This window comes from Juglans regia, chromosome 11 (assembly GCF_001411555.2).
Source record: "Juglans regia cultivar Chandler chromosome 11, Walnut 2.0, whole genome shotgun sequence".
In the NCBI taxonomy this organism is placed as follows: Eukaryota; Viridiplantae; Streptophyta; class Magnoliopsida; order Fagales; family Juglandaceae; genus Juglans; species Juglans regia.
Genome location: NC_049911.1, coordinates 17,642,912 through 17,660,465, shown reverse-complemented (window position 1 = coordinate 17,660,465; position 17,554 = coordinate 17,642,912). Strand labels below are relative to the sequence as shown.

At 37.9% G+C, this 17,554-nt stretch overlaps 1 protein-coding gene across 1 annotated transcript; it reads left to right on the top strand.

Moving 5' to 3' along the window:
• The first annotated feature begins 15,142 nt into the window (after window positions 1-15,142).
• LOC108984735 lies at window positions 15,143-16,495 on the top strand. Its single transcript, XM_018956814.2, has 2 exons — window positions 15,143-15,549; window positions 15,672-16,495. Exons 1-2 carry the CDS (start codon window positions 15,316-15,318, stop codon window positions 15,918-15,920), a joined length of 483 nt encoding a protein of 160 aa, XP_018812359.1. The 5' UTR covers window positions 15,143-15,315; the 3' UTR covers window positions 15,921-16,495.
• The last annotated feature ends 1,059 nt before the right edge of the window (window positions 16,496-17,554 follow it).

The window sequence follows — 17,554 nt, the reverse complement described above, 5'->3', positions numbered from 1 at the left end:
TTTCGGACAATACACTTGTTCGAAAACGCATTTTCCTTATTTTGAGGTACTTCAAGATTGAAATTCAATAAAACAAAATTGCACACTTAGGTTTGTATGAATATTTAGGTTTTTACAATGCAAAGTTTACTTTTCACTTTCCCGAAATGAATAGTAACCTCAAAATAACATTCAGTGCAATGTTTTCAAAATCACAGTGTGGAATGTCCAAATTAGGTTAGAGAAGTTTTATTTGGACACTTGGCGAGATCTTAGCCACACTCAGTGAATAGTATTAGACACTTGGCAACATGAGGAACCATTAGGTGGATTTGTGAAGGAAATCAAGGTGTGAGATCATGCCACCTAAGCAAAACCCTACTTTCCATCTAATCAACCAAATTGTGCTGAACCAAAAAGGGTTTCAACCCTAGTGAAATCCTAAACTTTTGGAATCCATTTGAACTCCCAAAAGCTTGGATGAAACTGAAACCCTAAATGGTTTCCCCAAACCCTAAAGTTGGCCTTCAAAACCTTTTTGATCCGATTTCTAATATTATGTTTAATCACTTGATTAAATCACTTCTACATGCTATTAATTCATCAAATTATTGTTATGACATCATTATCCAACCTTTTAAACCTTAGAATTTAATTGGGCTAAGAAAAATTAGATTTGGACTTGATAGCATCCCAAACCCTAACCAAACCAAACCTCCTGTAAACCCCAAATTGAAGCCCACTTGGTAGAGGCCCACAAATTTGGCCACTTTGGCAAAGGTTCTTGAGGAATTTTCCTCCCCCACATGGTAGGCCATCCTCTGCCCTTGGCAGCACCTTCATAGTGCCTTGATATGAGAGGGAAGTCCACCTCACCACCCTCCATACCTCATAGCAGCAGCAACAATCATTCTCCCTCACTATTCTTCACTTTTTGTGACATAGGCACCTCCAATCAAATGGTCATTCAAGCCCATACCTCACCCCCTACAGAAGTCCAAAGTCATGCAAGATACCTTTCATTTCATTTCATCACTTTGCCACCCCGTTCTTGGAGAGAAACCCTTAAGGGCTCTCTCGGGCAGATTTTTGAGTCGTATTCCGTGGTGATTTTCGACCTCTTGTAAGTATTTTCTCGCGATGCCTCCTTCACGAAGGTGGTTCATCTTTGAGTTTAGTTTTTGTAGATATCTTATTTGTTTCATTTCATGGTCATTGGTCGATGAAAAGTTGTTTTAACCATGGAAAGGTCATTTTAGGCGTTAATCTGGAGAGTGTGTTATATTTTGGAGTTTTTGACAAAGCTAATGGGCATATCTTGATCCAAAATTTTTATGGAGTCTTGTAAACATGTGTATATTAATGTTCATTGAGGATTTTTTTGCATGAATAAAGCTTTTGATGAAATGTTTTGTTAGATCTAGAAACTTAGAAACTAGAAGAAAAAAAATAGTTTCTGTTTTGAGAAAGTTTGAATATTTTGTGATTTAATCTTACTTCAATGGCTTTGATATATATATTTTTTTATGATCCTAAGCCTCTTATATGAATCTTAGGATGTTAGTTTTTTGGTTTTAGTTTCAAATATATGAATTTTTAGGCAAGAGGATATTCGGTTAGGCCAAAGAATTGACGTTTTTAACTAGATCCAAGTTTCGAGTTGTTTTTAGCCGTGTGATTTGGATTTTAATGGTTGGATCTTCTGTATGACACATTTTCTAAACCATGTGATGTTTTGGTTTGAAGATCTCATCTTGTTAAGCCATGGATCAAGTAATTGATCAAAACTAGTTAAGAAAACATTCCTGTTTTTGGACTCAGTAGGAAGCCGAAAACTCCAAGTTTTGTTTTGTGATTTTTGGTATTTTTTTTTTATGATCCTAAGCATGGCTGCTCATAGGATGATGTTATGAATATGTTAGAAGTGAGATTTGATCTTTTTGGGATTCTTGGAGATGTTTTGAATAAGGTAAAAACTTGTGATTCAAGATTTTGTTTTTTAGTTAAAAAGTTTGGATCTTTTTACTAAAAAGATTTGGGTTGATGATTAGTAAATTCTTATTGGGTGTTTTAAGTATTTTTCTAAACTTAGGATATGAAGATCTTTGTTGCAAAAATTTGGTTTGAGGATGAGTTTGGTTTAATATATTGCGGAATGATAATGAAAGACGTGGTAGCAGTCCGACGTTGCTCACGACAATGGAGGAGTTTTGTTCTTTTATTGATAATGGTGGATTGGTGGAGATGCCGTTTTTAGGGAACAAATATTCATGGGGTAATGGGCAATCTGGGATGGCTCGCTCATGGGCTCAGTTTGATTGAGCCTTATGCAATCTGAAATTTCTAGAGCTTTTTCCTTTAGTGCATAATCACTATTTGCCCAGGATGTCTTCATATCATTCTCCAATGCTCTTGGGTCTTTCGGATACTTCATCTAGGTATGGTCCTACTTCATTTAAATTTCATTATATGTGGACTACTCATGAGGATTTTTGGCAATGTGTGTCAAGTTCTTGGGGGGTAAAGGTTTATGGAACTGGTTTGTGGAAATTAGCAGAAAAATTGAAGAGACTAAAACAGGTACTCAGAACTTGGAACAAGGAGATATTTGGTTGGATTGGCCGACATATTAAAGATTTAGAAATAAAAGTGGAAGAAGGTGAAGCCAGTTTGCAAGAGAGGTTTTCGGAAGATGTTGAAATGGATGTTTTAGCAAATAAGATGGAGCTAGATGTCTGGTTAAAAAGGGAGGAAGCTCGCCTTGCTCAACAGTTTAAGCAAGATTGGATTTCATAGGGTGAAACGTCATCATCTTTCTTGAAAGCATTACAATCCAGGAAACATAATGTGGTAATGGAAATGAAAATGTCTAATGGTCGTGTACTTAGCACTTTGGAAGCCATTCATTAGGAGGCTTGTGTATATTTTGAGGATTTTCTAAAGGTAAATCAGTCGAGTTCATTGCCAAATTTGGCTGACTTAATTACGGGTGAAGTGTCGGAAGAGGAGAATAATATTTTTGGCGATTCTCCTTCGATGGAGGAAGTAAAAAATGCTCTTTTTTCTTTTCCCAAGGGTAGTAGTCCTGGTCCGGATGGCTTTGGTTCAAGGTTCTATCAACATTGTTGGTCTTTAGTGAAAGATAATTTATTTGAAGCAATTATGGATTTTTTTAGCGAGACTGAACTTCCAAGGTTTTACACTGCATCTTATAATGTTCTACTTCCTAAAATACAAAATCCAACATCATTTGGGAATTTTAGGCTAATAAGTCTTTGTTCTGTGGTTTATAAAATATGCTCTAGGATTCTAGTGAACCATTTTTCAGTGCTCTTTAGCAGAATAATTTTAAAGGAACAAAGAGCTTTTCTTGTAGGTAGAAGTATTTTTAAAAATATTAGTCTCACTTAGGAGCTTATTTATGATATTAATAAAAAAGTCCGAGGAGGTAATATATTGATGAAAATTGACTTTGCAAAAGCCTATGATACGATTGATTGGGAGTTCTTATTTTGTGTACTGGAAGGTTTTGGTTTCTTTCTGAAAATTCGATAGCTGCTGAGGCAATGTGTTATTACACCTTGGTATTCGATTGTTATGAATGCCACAACAAAGGAGTTCTTTAAGGGTGGAAGGGGTCTCCAACAAGGTGATCATTTATCTCCGTACTTTTATTCATTTTAGTGGAGGAAGTTCTTTCCCGTTTGATTAAGAAGAAGTATGAAGAGGGAAGAGTAAAGTGTTTTTCTAATGGAGGGAAATCTTCTATTTTGGAAATAGTTGGTATTTTGAGTACCTACGCTTCATGGTCGGGACAACAGGTAAACAATGCCAAATCTCATATTTTTTTCTCTAAGCATATTAATAGTGCTAGACGGAGGCATATCTTATCTATCACTCAGTTCTCGGAAAGGGTGTTTCCTTTCAAGTATTTAGGGGTTCCAATTGTATCAGGAAGATTGAAGTCATTACATTTCCAGGATATTGTTAAAAGAATTCGTAATCGGATTGAAGGTTGGAAAATAAATTTCCTTTCTGCTGGGGCGAGATTGATTCTTTTAAAATAAGTATTGTCGAGTATGCCAATCCATCTTCTTTCGGTGATGCATGTTCTGAAAATTGTTTATATTCAGATTAATAAGATTTTGAGTACCTTTTTCTGGGGTTTGGTTAATGGGAATCCTAAGAAAAAGTGGATTAAATTTGAGAAGCTTTGTAGTTCGGTGGATGAGGGAGGGCTTGGGTTGAGGAAGTTAAGTGATGTTCAAAGGTCGTTACATTCTAAATTTTCCTGGAATCTCCTATGCTCTGATTCTATTTGGCAAAAGTATTTTTTTGCAAAGTATATGCATGGTGTGCATCTGTTGGAAATTAACGCAACAAGAGGAACCCGATTCTGGAAATCTGTAGCTAATGAATTGACGTTTGTTCTCTTGCATTCTAAGTTGAGAATTTGTGAGGGGAATGTGTATTTTTGGAAGGATAAGTGGATGAGTTCGGATCCTTTGAGGGAGAGTTACCCGATTGTGGGTGATTTGAATTTGAAAGTGAACCAAGTTATGTTGAATAATAGCTTGGATTTGCATTATTTCGAACAGTTAGTAGGGTCTAGAAAAGCTGCATAAATTGTTAATGAAATTAAGGGTCAAAGGTTAGGAGAAGATAAGCTCATCTGATTGGGTAATTCGGAGGGTTCTTTTATGTCCAGGAGTGCTTGGAGTCTTGTTAAGGAAAGCAACCATAAATATGAATGGACGGATTGGATATGGAATGTTGTTATTCCTAAAAAGTTTTATGTGTTTATATGGAAGGCCTTGAGCTCAAGTCTGAGTGTGGATGACCATATAAGGAGTTTGGGAGTGCCTTTAGTGTCCAAGTGTGAGTGTTGTCAACAAGGTGCCGTAGAAGAGATTAATCATGTGTTGTATAGTGGGTACATAGCGGCAGTCATTTGGAAATTCAGCTCAAACATGTTGGGTATTCTGTTTGTCCCAAATCGGTCTTAGAAAGCAACAGTGGAGGTTTGGTTTCAAAGAGCATCAAAATCATCACAACTTGGTACGCTAATTGGATTTGTTCCAGTGATAATTTCCTGGAACTTATGGAGGTGGAGATGTAAGGCCAGGATGGAAGGTAAGAAAAAAAAGGTTCATGTGTTATGGAGATGGGTTAAGTATTGGATTCATTGGGTTGGTATTAAAATCAATAAGGCTTCTCATTTAGTGGATAATGATTTTAAGGAGTTAAATTCTTTGAATTTACCAATTATTGCAAGAAAGAAGGAAGTTTTGAAGGTAGTTAGATGGGCAAAGCCAAACAAAGGGTGGCTTAAAATGAATGTGGATGGAAGTAGCCAAAATAATCCAAGAATGTTGGGTGCAGAAGGAGTAGTCAGGAATGAATTCGGGAATGTGGTATATGCTTTCTCCGAGTCATATGGGTGTGGGAGTAATAATCCTGTGGAAGTTATGGCTCTATGGGTAGGTCTTAAACATTGTAAGCAATGGGGGTTCAATAATCTTGTCATTGAGATGGATTCGTTAATAGTAGTGAATTGGATTAAGAATGGAAGATGTACTCTTTAGTATCTAAAGGACTTTTGGGAAGAAATAGTTGAAACATTGGGAGAGATAAATTTTTATGTGAGTCATATTTATCGGGAAGGAAATAAGGCTGCCGATTTTTTGGCACGGCTAGGAAGTAGTGGTGTTTCCCAAGTGTGGGTAGGTCAAACGGAGCTTCCACATTTGTTGAAAGGGATCATCAGAACATATGCATGTGGTGGTCTACCTCATATTCGAAAGTGCTGAATGTAAATTTAGGATGTAATATTTGGTAGTGTAATTTGATTTTGATGAGAAGTCACGCTTGATAGGTTTTTTGGTTTTTTTTGTTTTTTTCTTTGAGTACTTGGGGATTTATTTTCTTTATTTTCAATTTTTTGTAAATGCCAAGTACTGTGATTGTTACCACGGTTTTCCTCCACCACAAGTGAGGGCTCATTAGTAAACTTGGGCAAGGGTCACTATTGGACATGTGACTACCTTCTCTTTAATAAAATTAAAAAAAAAAAAAGTGCAACAAAAATCAAGGGAAAAAGCCCATGCATGTTTCGACCTCTATGGAGTTTTCATGATTGTATTTAGTTTTAAATTTTTCTGAGTTGATATTTAAGTTTAGGACAAAATTTACATGAGAAATGTAGATTTTGGTGATTTTTTGAGTTAGGATGCAAAATCTTTAAGTTAAGAATAAAATGATCATTTTCCTACATGTAGAGGGTAAAATGGTAATTTTTTCTAAGTTAGTTTTTTTCATTGTTTTTAATTTTAGTGATTACATTTTTAATTTTTAGAATCCTTATTTACAGTTTCTCGTGTTTCACGCTTTATTCTCGTAACATGACGATCGCTGTAAGTTAGCTCTTAACTTACTATCAGTTTATTGTGTATGTGTAATGGGTAAGGGAACTACAGTTATTTTTGTATGTTATCATATATGCCATGCCATGCCACATCATTACATGTTTATCTGTTACACATGATGTATACTGTCACAAAATACTTATCTGTTACATAATATATTCTATCACATAATGCTATATAATGCTAGTATGTCATGTTACATATGCCATCTGTTACATATATGTCATGTCATGTAATATTCACTGTTGCATGTTATGTCATGTTACGAAATGTTGTCTGTTATATTATTATGCCATGTTATGAAATATTGTCTGTTACATGTTATGTCATACTATGAAATATTTTCTGTCAAGTATGTCATGTTTGTCAACTTACGTTCATGTCCTCTTACTTTACGTCAGGACTTCTATCCTTTCATATTCATGTCAAGTTTCGTCTCGGGTACAATTTATGTATCTCGGGAATAGTCATGTCAAATCAGTTCATGTCTATCACGACCCTAAGTGCTAGGATGTGGTAACATCCTAGTGGAACTCCTTTGTTCACGTTAGATTGTCTAATAGGTGTGAAATTCCATGAGTTGATGAAATACAGTCAACAGGTTGCGAATGGTATCTAGCTGGTCACTGGAGCGAGCCAGACACTAACATCGATGGAGCCATCTTTTATTTCATGTGTGTTCACAACAATTGTGGCACAAACAATTCAAGGGGTCACAACAATTGTGATGCATGACATATGAGGTCACAACAATTGTGACGCATGACGTATAAGGTCACATCAATTGCGACGCATACACTACATGATGGGAACCAAGGTGGGCCTAGTCTTAAAGATATGTTGCAAGTTCCAGATGAGTCAATTATAAGTTTAAGGGCTTAAAGGATGAAGATTCAGTTTTGATTCATTTGATAAACTATGGAAAGGGCAACAACATGACTTAAAGGTTTTGGGCACTTGAAGGCTTTCAATTTATTTAATTCATTTAAATGACTTATTTATTAGTTTAGAATAATTGGGTTTATTACAGGAAGGACTTAAGGGGCCTATGCAAGGGCATGTTGGGAAAATTATTATTTTATTGAACTTTTCAAGAGGTTACTGTAGCGTTACTATAGCCACGACACTGTTCATCCAGGGCGTTTTGGGTAAAACGGACTTTATTTTAGCTAGGGTTTTAATTAGGTTTTGGTTTAAATACTCTTTGTAGCCTCATTTTCAAAAGTTTATGAAATTTGATGAATTTCTTCATTGTGAGTTGAGTTTATCTCATCTTGATCTTAATTGAACTTTTGAACTTATCAAAGGTAAATCACAACCTTTGTGGCGTTCCTCCTTTGTAATCTGGGTTCTTGAGACGTGTTCTTCAACAGGTCTAGATTTTAATATAATCTAGGTTCTTGAAACGAGTTATCATCGGGTTTAGGTTCTCCATCCATTGACTTGATTTTGGCTATCTTGGAGAGTTTTCAAATTGATTGTGGGTTTAAGGGATTCCATTCCGTGGGTTCATATCATTTGGTATTCAGAGCAAGGTTTCCAATCAGGTCTGATTCTATCTTTTAATTATTGTTTCTTTAATTTTGATTTTAGGGCTTCATTGTTCTAGGGTTACAAAAAAAAAAATAGAAACAAAAAGTAGGCTGACGAAATTTTTAGGGTTTTGGGTTTGGCTGAAATTTGCTTCACCTAGGGTTTCAAAATTCTAGGATTTCTTACATCTCTAAGTTTGTCCATTGCTTGGAGTGTCGTTCCGTTGATTCTCTTATACTTCATTGTCAATTCTTGTGTGCTTGAATTCAATTGCTTGATTTTCAGAATTGAGAGTTGTTGTTTGTGATTTAATTAGAGAGAAGAAGAGAATAGAAAAGAGAAGACAGGAAAGGAAAAGAAAATAAAATAAAATAAAAGAAAGGAAAAGAAAAGAAAAGAAAAGAAAATTCAAAAAAAAAGAGGAAAAGAAAAAGAAAAAACAGCATATTCAAAAGTTGCTACATAGTTACAAAAAAAAAAAGAAAGAGAAAGAAATTTGTTGATTGAACCTTATCATCAAAGGGGCTGCATACATCATTAAAGTTGGTATCTTGTCTTATTATTACTCTTTTATTTGTATAACTTCCTTGATTCTTGGGTCGTTTTTATTCCTTCCGTATTTCTCTTATTCTTGTTTCTTGGACCTAATTATTAGTTGGGATAAAACAAGGTTACCTTGTCTTGATTGAGTTCATTTAGTTCTGAAAAAACTTGAGTGGGAAAGCTCTTGAGGTAAAAGACAAGAGAGTGTGAGACTATTATTGGGAAAAAAAACCAATTAAGAGTGAAACACAAGTGGAGTGCCATTATTTGAGTGTAAACATGTAAGGGAGTGTGTGAGGTTTTCTTTTTTACCACTAACATTCTTTTGTGCAGCACCTTATAATGTCTCATCGGAGTAGTTCATCACCAAGGAGAAGAGCAGATAACTCATCCTTTGTGTTGCAAGCCATGCAACAACAATTTGAGCAGTTGAACTTGGTGTTGGGTGAAGTGAGGGATAATATAGATAATCAAGAAGTAATGATTAGAAATATGCAAGGAGTGAAAGATAGGAGGCGACGTGAGCCTAGTATTGAGAATGGGTATGAGAATCAAGAGTATGGTGAGGATGAGGAAGTCCTAACATCTGAAGTTAGATTGAGTAGGCATAGAGGAGTTAGACGTGGAAGAGGACTTAGGGCTTACTCAAGGGGTCGAGATGGAGTAGATAAGAACCTTGGGAGCATAAAAATAAAAATACCATCATTCCAAGCTAGAACTGATCCTGAAGTTTATTTAGAGTGGGAGAAAAGAATAGAGTTGGTGTTTGATTGTCATAATTACTTTGAGGAGAAGAAGGTGAAGTTGACTGTAATTGAGTTCACTGATTATGCGATTATTTGGTGGGATCAATTAGTATCCAATAGGAGGAGGAATCTTGAGAGGCCTGTAGAAACATGGAGAGAGTTGAAAGCTATCATGAGGCGGAGATTTGTACCTAGCCACTACTATAGAGACCTCTACCAAAAACTACAAAATCTTACACAGGGATCTAGGAGTGTAGAGGATTACCATAAGAAGATGGAGGTGGCTATGATTCGAGCTAATGTAGTGGAGGATCGGGAGGCCACGATGACAAGATTTTTGAGTGAGTTGAATAGGGAGATAGCCAATGTAGTTGAGTTGCAACATTATAAGGAGGTAGAAGATATGGTGCACATGGCTATGAAGGTGGAGAGACGGCTAAAAAGAAAGGGTACATCAAGGTATACTTCGGTTTCTAGTATTCCTTGGAAATCAAAGTGGGACAAAAATGATCAAGCTGTAACAAAGGGGAAGACCGAACCACCAAAGGGAAAAGATTTGGGTGAGGCTGAAACCTCAAGAAAAAGAGAGAATGAGTTGAAAAACAATTGTGAGGCCGAGAGTTCAAAAAAAGAGGAGAGTGAAAGAAAAACAGAGAGTGAAAAGAACAAAGAGAGTGAGAGGAAAAAAGAGAATGAGGCCGAAACATCAAAAGAAAGAGAGAGAGAAAAAGAAAATAGAGAGGTGGTTGAGAGTCAAGAAAAAAAAATGGAGCCACAAGAGGAAAAAGAAAGAGAGATTGTAGAGAGAAATAGAAAGACAAAAGTGAGTTTTTATGCTAAGTCAAGCTTTTATGCTAATGAATTTAACGACTCTTTGCCTAGTGTTGTTGTTTCTTTGTTGCAGGGACATGAGGTCGTGATTCCTAGCGGTGTGTTTAGTAGATTGCCACTTATTAGGGAGATAGAGCACTACATTGATCTTGTGCCAGGTGCGACAATTCCTAACCGACCTTTATTTCAAGAACATGAATCCTTGACACACTTAAAGGGACAAGGTAAGTTTTTTAGTAGAATTCATGCTAAGTGGGAGGACTGTATTGAGACTTTTCCTCATGTATTCAAATACACACAAGGTATGGAAAATTTTTTGATTGATGCTTTAGTAGGAAGATATGCCCTTGTTTTCATTTTAGATGCAAGATTGTTGAGACTTGAATATAATAAGGAATTACATGCTAATAATGATGACTTTGCTAATGTGTATGGAACAAGTGAGAAAGCATCGTTCGGTAAGTTCTATAAACTAGATTGATACTTGTTTAGAGAGAATAGATTTTGTGTGCCTACTAGTTTTATACGTAAGTTGCTTGTGTGTGATGGACATGGTGGTTTGTTGGGTAACCTTGGTGTAAGAAAGACTTTTGTTGTGTTGTATGAACATTTTTGGGAATATCATTTGTCATTCAATGACATGTTGCATGGACGTTTGTGGAAGTATCATTTTTCTTTCATTGATGTGTTGCATGAACATTTGTGGGAGTACCATTTGCCATTCATTGACGTATTGCATGAACGTTTGTGGAAGCATCATTTGTCATTCATTAACATGTTGCATGAATATTTGTGGAAGTATTATTGTCATTCATTGAGTTTGCATATAATTGGAGTGGTCATTTTGGTGTAAGGAAAAATTTAGGTTTGTTTCATGAACGTTTGTGGGAGTATCATTTGCCATTCATTGAATTGTTATATAGACGTTTTCGGGAGTATCATTTGCCCTTATTAGAGTGTGCATATAAAACTTTCCATACTACTATTTCTTATTCTCCGTTTGGAATTGTTTATTGTTTTAATCCACTTACTTCTTTAACTTTGATGCTTTTTCTTGTTAATAATAGGAGTAACTTGAATCAACATTTTCAAATTCTTGAGAAAACTAATGAAAATGCATATAAAATGGATCTTCCAGGTATGTATCATGTTTCTGTTATTTTCAATGTTGCTAACCTCTTTCCCTTTGATCCAGGTGGAGATTCGAGATCGGATCCATTTGAGGAGAGGGGGAATGATGGGAACCAAGGTGGGCCTAGTCTTAAAGATATGTTGCAAGTTCCAGATGAGTGAATTACAAGTTCAAGGGCTTAAAGGATGAAAATTCAGTTTTAATTCATTTGATAAGCTATGGAAAGGGCAATAACATGACTTAATTGGGTTTATTACGGAAATGACTTAAGGGGGCCTATGCAAGGGCATGTTGGGAAAGTTATTATTTTATTGAACTAGGGTTTCAAGAGGTTACTGTAGCGTTACTATAGCCGCGACACTGTAGCCGTGACACTGTTCATCCAGGAGCATTTTGGGTAAAAGAGACTTTATTTTAGCTAGGGTTTTAATTAGGTTTTGGTTTAAATACTCTTTGTAGTCTCATTTTCAGAAGTTTATGAAATTTGATGAATTTGTTCATTGTGAGTTAAGTTTATCTCATCTTGTTCTTAGTTGAACTTTTGAACTTATCAAAGGTAAATCACAACTTTTGTGGCGTTCCTCCTTTGTAATCTGGGTTCTTGAGACGTGTTCTTCAACGGGTCTAGATTTTAATATAATCTAGATTCTTGAAACGAGTTCTTATCGAGTCTAGGTTCTCCATCCATTGACTTGATTTTGGCTTTCTTGGAGAGTTTTCAAATTGATTGTGGGTTCAAGGGATTCCATTCCGCGGGCTCATATCACTACGTGAGACATATCAATTGTGACACGTAAAATACGTGGGGCCACAACAACTGTGGAGCACGTATTAACACACTCACAACTAGTCCAGATACCTTGTGTTGTGATGGTAATTAGTAGGGACACACGGATCAAGGAGACCCTTGTAGTACCCACATGGTCACTTTATTAATCAAGTTTATTAAACAAGATTTCAAATTCATGTATTTCACATTCAAGTCATGTTTCAGTTCATGTTTATGTCTAAGTCAATTCACGTTCATGTCTAAGTTAGTTCACGTTCAATTTCAAGCTCAGTCATGTTTCAAGTTCACGTTCATGTCCAAGTCAGTTCACGTTCAGTTCACGTACAGGTCACGTCAAGTCAAGTCTCAATTTCAAGTTCATGTCATGTCAAGTTTCCAGTTTAGTTCACGTTTCAGTTCAAGTTATGTCAGTTCATGGCATGTTATGTCAAGTTATGTTATGCTTATTATTGACTTTGATTATGCATTCATGCCTTTACTGCAATGCATGCATCATTAACCTGTGTGAAAGTTTCCTGTTAACTTGCTGAGGTTTGCAATCAAATCTCACCGTGTCAATCCTAACTACCATTCTCCCCTAATGATAGGTGATGTGTCAAGACCAAGACAGGGAGCGGACACCGGTAGACTGGAAAAGGTTACCTAGACGCCGCAAACATGACACGAAACTTACGGCCTTCATAGTTAGGTTTTTGGACAATATTTTGGCATCGTTAGTCAAGTTACGCGAGTTACTAGACGAACTAGCCCATTAGTATATTTTGGTAATGTAATTAAGGAGCCTAGTCTCCTTTATTTTGAGATTACAATCTTCTGAGACTCGTATTGTAATCATGGATGTTTATTTTGTCATATATGCATAGATTATATTTTAATTATTTGGGATATTATCAGTTTAGTGTATACTATTACTTAAAAAAAAATTATCCGCTATGAATATTGCATAATACTAGATGCATGTCAGGAACATTGCATCTTATTTGTCATGAACGAGGGTCGGTAACCTTGCATTGCATTTCCTGAGACTTCAGATGTCCGTCCAATCCCAAACGGAATCTGGGGGCATCACAAGATACTCTCCCATCCCGAGCTAGATAAAAAGAAGAATTGCTGAGACCAATCCTTAATGTGGGAATGCCGCTTCTCCAGGCTGGCAATGCGCTTCTCAGAGGAACACGCTTGAAACCAACACAAGCTCCCATCGAGGTGCAGCACTTGGTACACTAACAGAAACTCCCAAGCTTTCAGATTAGGATACTCCTCAGCACCAGAGCTGAGAACCCTTCAGAAGATCACGCAACTAGCAACCAGAAGCCACCAGGCATTCGGGTGGAGCTGTGTCGGGGCCAACCCCAGAAAGTTGAGAACGTCCCGAATAAGGCAGTAGAACGGAAGACAAAGACCATTCGCAAACATCAAGGGATAGAGCGCCCCTGAGACGCCATCCCATCAGAGTCCACTGCAGCTATGCGGTGCCTAGGAATCTCTAGAACCGCCAACTTTAGAATGTTGTACGTCCTCCTCAGCGCGCAGAGGTCATCGGCAAAGATTGATGACTCCCAGCTCCGCCTAGCGGAGTACAAATAACAAGCATCAGATGATCCTTTGGGAGCCATTGGAAACTGGAAGTAGGAAGGAACGAAACAAGAGAGTGAAGAAGAAGGAACTAGGAAAATAGGCCTGAAGGAAAACACAGAAGAGTGAGAAGCGGAGATGGTAGAAAATGGGAGAAAGGGGGCTTTGTATAGAGAAGGATGTGACGGTTGGCATTATGCAAACAACAAAACGACCCCAAGCCAGAAACCCAATGGACATGCCAGGTCTCGAGAAACGCGTGGAGTGGTATTATGGAACCTAACCGACGCGAACCCATGAGAGCATGAGACGCAAGTGACGGGCGCATGGGAAGTACAATCCAAGGTGCCGAACCGTTGCCCCAAACCGTTGGATAACGAATGGGTGGGAAGAACACGAGGCGCCATCAAGTCATTGATGACGCAACCAAATAGTCACAGGGTGCCGAACGTGCGCCAAGGAACTGAACTGAGAAAGGTGGAAGGAGACGTTTTGAATTCTCACCACACGTGTATGGTGGGAATTCGCGAGGTACTATGAAGGAGACCATTCCTAGTGTCGGGCCAAACCACACGGGCCCAACCCATGAGGCACCGATGGGTCTAAGGGTAGCTCGGCAGTAGACAATCAGTATGAAATGATAGGATGGGTCGGGCTGAGAAGGGCAAGGTCGGCCCAAAAAGCCTAAAGAGGAGCAACGAAGTTGGACTTGTGGAATGTGGATCCTTAAGTCAAAAGGCCTAACACCACTACTGGCCGACAATCCACGTACAAAGTGTCAGGGACAACCCTGGTCCCTGGACACCGATGACTGGACATACCTGAAAGGTGGGAGCGTCAAGCCGAGACCACGCCGCATTTAATAAGGACGGGGACGGACACGCCAAGACGTGAACCCTAGATTGTCAGCGGTTGCCACGATTAGGCATGGACGATCTGTCGCGTGGCAAAACATGGGGAGAAGGCACGACTTGAGTGCGAAGCGACATCGCCTCAATCGACTTGTCAAGGGACCACTCCGACCAGGTATATATACTCCCCTTGATGGGGCAGAAAACTCTCTAAGCACTTTCATTTGAGCTCTCTTAAATCATAAGCTGAGAACCTAAAGTTGACCTAGGCATCGAAGGTGTTTCTCACCACCTCAAGCCCTCATTTCTCCATATTCACAAGAACAGATCGATCAATCGTGGAGTTGTTCGGAAAACACGACATCAGCAGTGGGGAAGAGAGTCCAGTGGGAAGGGTATGGAAAGGCTGTGGTTTATAGAGAGAAGCATAATTCTATGCAAGTTAGATCGTTTATCCAAGGTTGTCATTGTTACTTGAGAGGGAAGTTTTGAAATTGTGAAGGATACATTTCAGGCACAAAATGAATAAAATGATATATAGGCTGGACATCTATATTTCAAGCCTAAACCTGGTCAGAAATGTAAGATATGTGTTGACACTTTCTAGAACAAAGTGGGGGACAACCTTTGTCTATAGAACCAAGAGGCCCTACTTATCAAGGCTCCTCAAGCTGCCACCGCAAGATGGCGTGTACATTATTTTCTCTATTGTCTATAGTGCTCCACATAATGACATTTCACTCAAATGGGAGGATCTAAACTCTACATGCCCTCAAAGCTATCCTCCACATTATGCCCAAGTGGCTTCTCAAACAAACCCTTCCTCCTTCAAAAAACTCCTCCATGGTCCATAATATGCAGCAAAAAAACCCATTAAAAACCGCTCATCAAAACTCACTCAAACTTATTTATGGTACACCAAATTAAGCCTCAGTTGAGAAAGATCAAGACCTATCTCACGCTCTTTCCGAATTCTCTTATTAAACTCTTGCCGCAACACCACGAACCAAAATACAAATCCAAAGAGAGCATCCCAAGAACCACGATGTCTGTTCATCGGGTCCCATTATCCCTGATATTGCTCCTCTTTTTAGCTAATATGGTTAGCTGCAATGAAGCAGGTGTGAAAACAGGTTCAGCCCAAGTGAGTGTTCTATACCTCGAAACCCTGCTTTGATTCGAAGATACCTTAGTTTTTTTTTGTCAAATTGCTCATATTTTTCTGTGGGTATTTTGTGGATTGAATGTTTGTTTCTTGATTTGGAGGCAAATGGGTCGATGGTGCCTTTGATTGAGGCAGGGAAGATGGAAAAGATGATGATGGTCATGAACGAGACGAGGAGGAAGCTGGGGAGCTTCCAGATATGTGCACTATGCACTTGCTGTGGTGGGGCCAAAGGGCTGTGCTTGCCATCTCCTTGTTGCTATGCCATCAATTGCAACATTCCCAATAGGCCTTTTGGCTTCTGTTCTTTCACTCCAAAGACCTGTAATTGCTTTGGATGCCATCTCTAGCTCGCTCGCTCTCTCTCTCTCTCTCGCTCTCTATAATTTATAATTTACATTGTTTAATTTATGAGTCAAGTCGATGCTGTTGGAGTTGTGGATGAGAAGAATATCCGTTCGTCATTTGATTATTTCTTCAGAATTATGTCTGTGCTTGGGTTCGGCTGTTTCCAGGTTAGTTTCTTGCTAGTTCTAGTGGTACTTTTTGCGGGAAGTAGCGATGAGGAGCCAAAGGAAGTCCTTTAACTGCCCTCGCATAGGAAGGCTTCAAACCTGAAGATAGCACAGCACTGTGCCGCAATTCGTATTTGAAGAAACATTGTCCTTTCGGTGGAGCTATTGGGGTTGATGATAATTTTTGTTACTTTTAAAAGGATTAAAAGGATATATCGATGTTAGTGCTCCGAAGGGCCGGTGTGTTAGTCATGACTGAGGAGTAAGATTTGAGTTTTGTCTATTATATTATAGTATTGTGTGTTGCCTGTCAATCATTTGTTTATTGTAGTAGTGCGTCTATACATATTGCAACATGTATCACAATTGTTAAATCAATATGCTTCGTTTTACTCGGACTATTTTTTTTCTTCTTACACGATCATCTTCTTGATCAGTTATGGTTGCTTCCTCTGCATTTTTTTTTTTTTTTTTTTGGGGGGGGGGGGGGTTTTCGAACTCCAGACCTGCCTTTTGAAGGCTGGAGGTTATGCCAATCAAGCATCATGCCTTTGATAGAGCATTCATTTGGCAAATTTTACCTTTCACTGAGTGATATTTTTCGTAGCTCTCTATATGGTTCTTTTGTTGCATTGAATGGGCAGAAGCCATGCGGACAGGTTACACATCAATTTTTACAGTGTCCTGCCAATTCCAGATCTTCTAATGATATGGGTGGTCCTATAACTTAATAATTGGAGCGCCCCCATGAGAGAGAGTGATCTAATTAGCTCTTGAATTACTCTAAATAGGTGACAGTGCTATATATTGATGAGAAACCCATATATAGATGAGTTTTTATTGTTGCTGGATAAGATAGATACTTTGTTATTAATGCATGCAGGTGTAGCCAACCCAAAATATTATGGTGGGTGGAAGTTGGGTAGAGGCAATTAAGCCTTAGCTATGGACTTGCTACAGCTGTAAGGTGGTTTTATTGTTCTTGAGAGCCAATTAATGCATGCCTTTATACTTGAATTATTCTCATTTTTAATAAATTATTTATTTAATTATTTTGAAATAGATCGTCTCCATTTGATTTGAAATGCCATTGCTAGCCTATTTAAGCAAAAAATTGTACACTTTCTGTGAGTGATTAAAGCACTATTTTTAATGGTAAGGTTGTGAGGCTCAGGCTCTTGGGAGATATCGAAATGGCAGTAGTGCTTTAGAAGTATGTTTTGAACCAAAGTATTTGGGTAGAGGCAAGTAGGTATTAAGCTATATTAACTTCTTGTAGTTGTATAGTGTTGATTATACACTGGTATTTTTGTCATTTCATGTTATATTGATAAGTGAAATGACTAATATAGTCCATGTTTTATACTAATTGATACTATTTCACTTGAAATGAAGAGGATCATCATCCGTTCTTGAGAGACTGTTAATGCATGCGTACCTTTGTGCTTAAATTATTCCAGTTTCAAGTG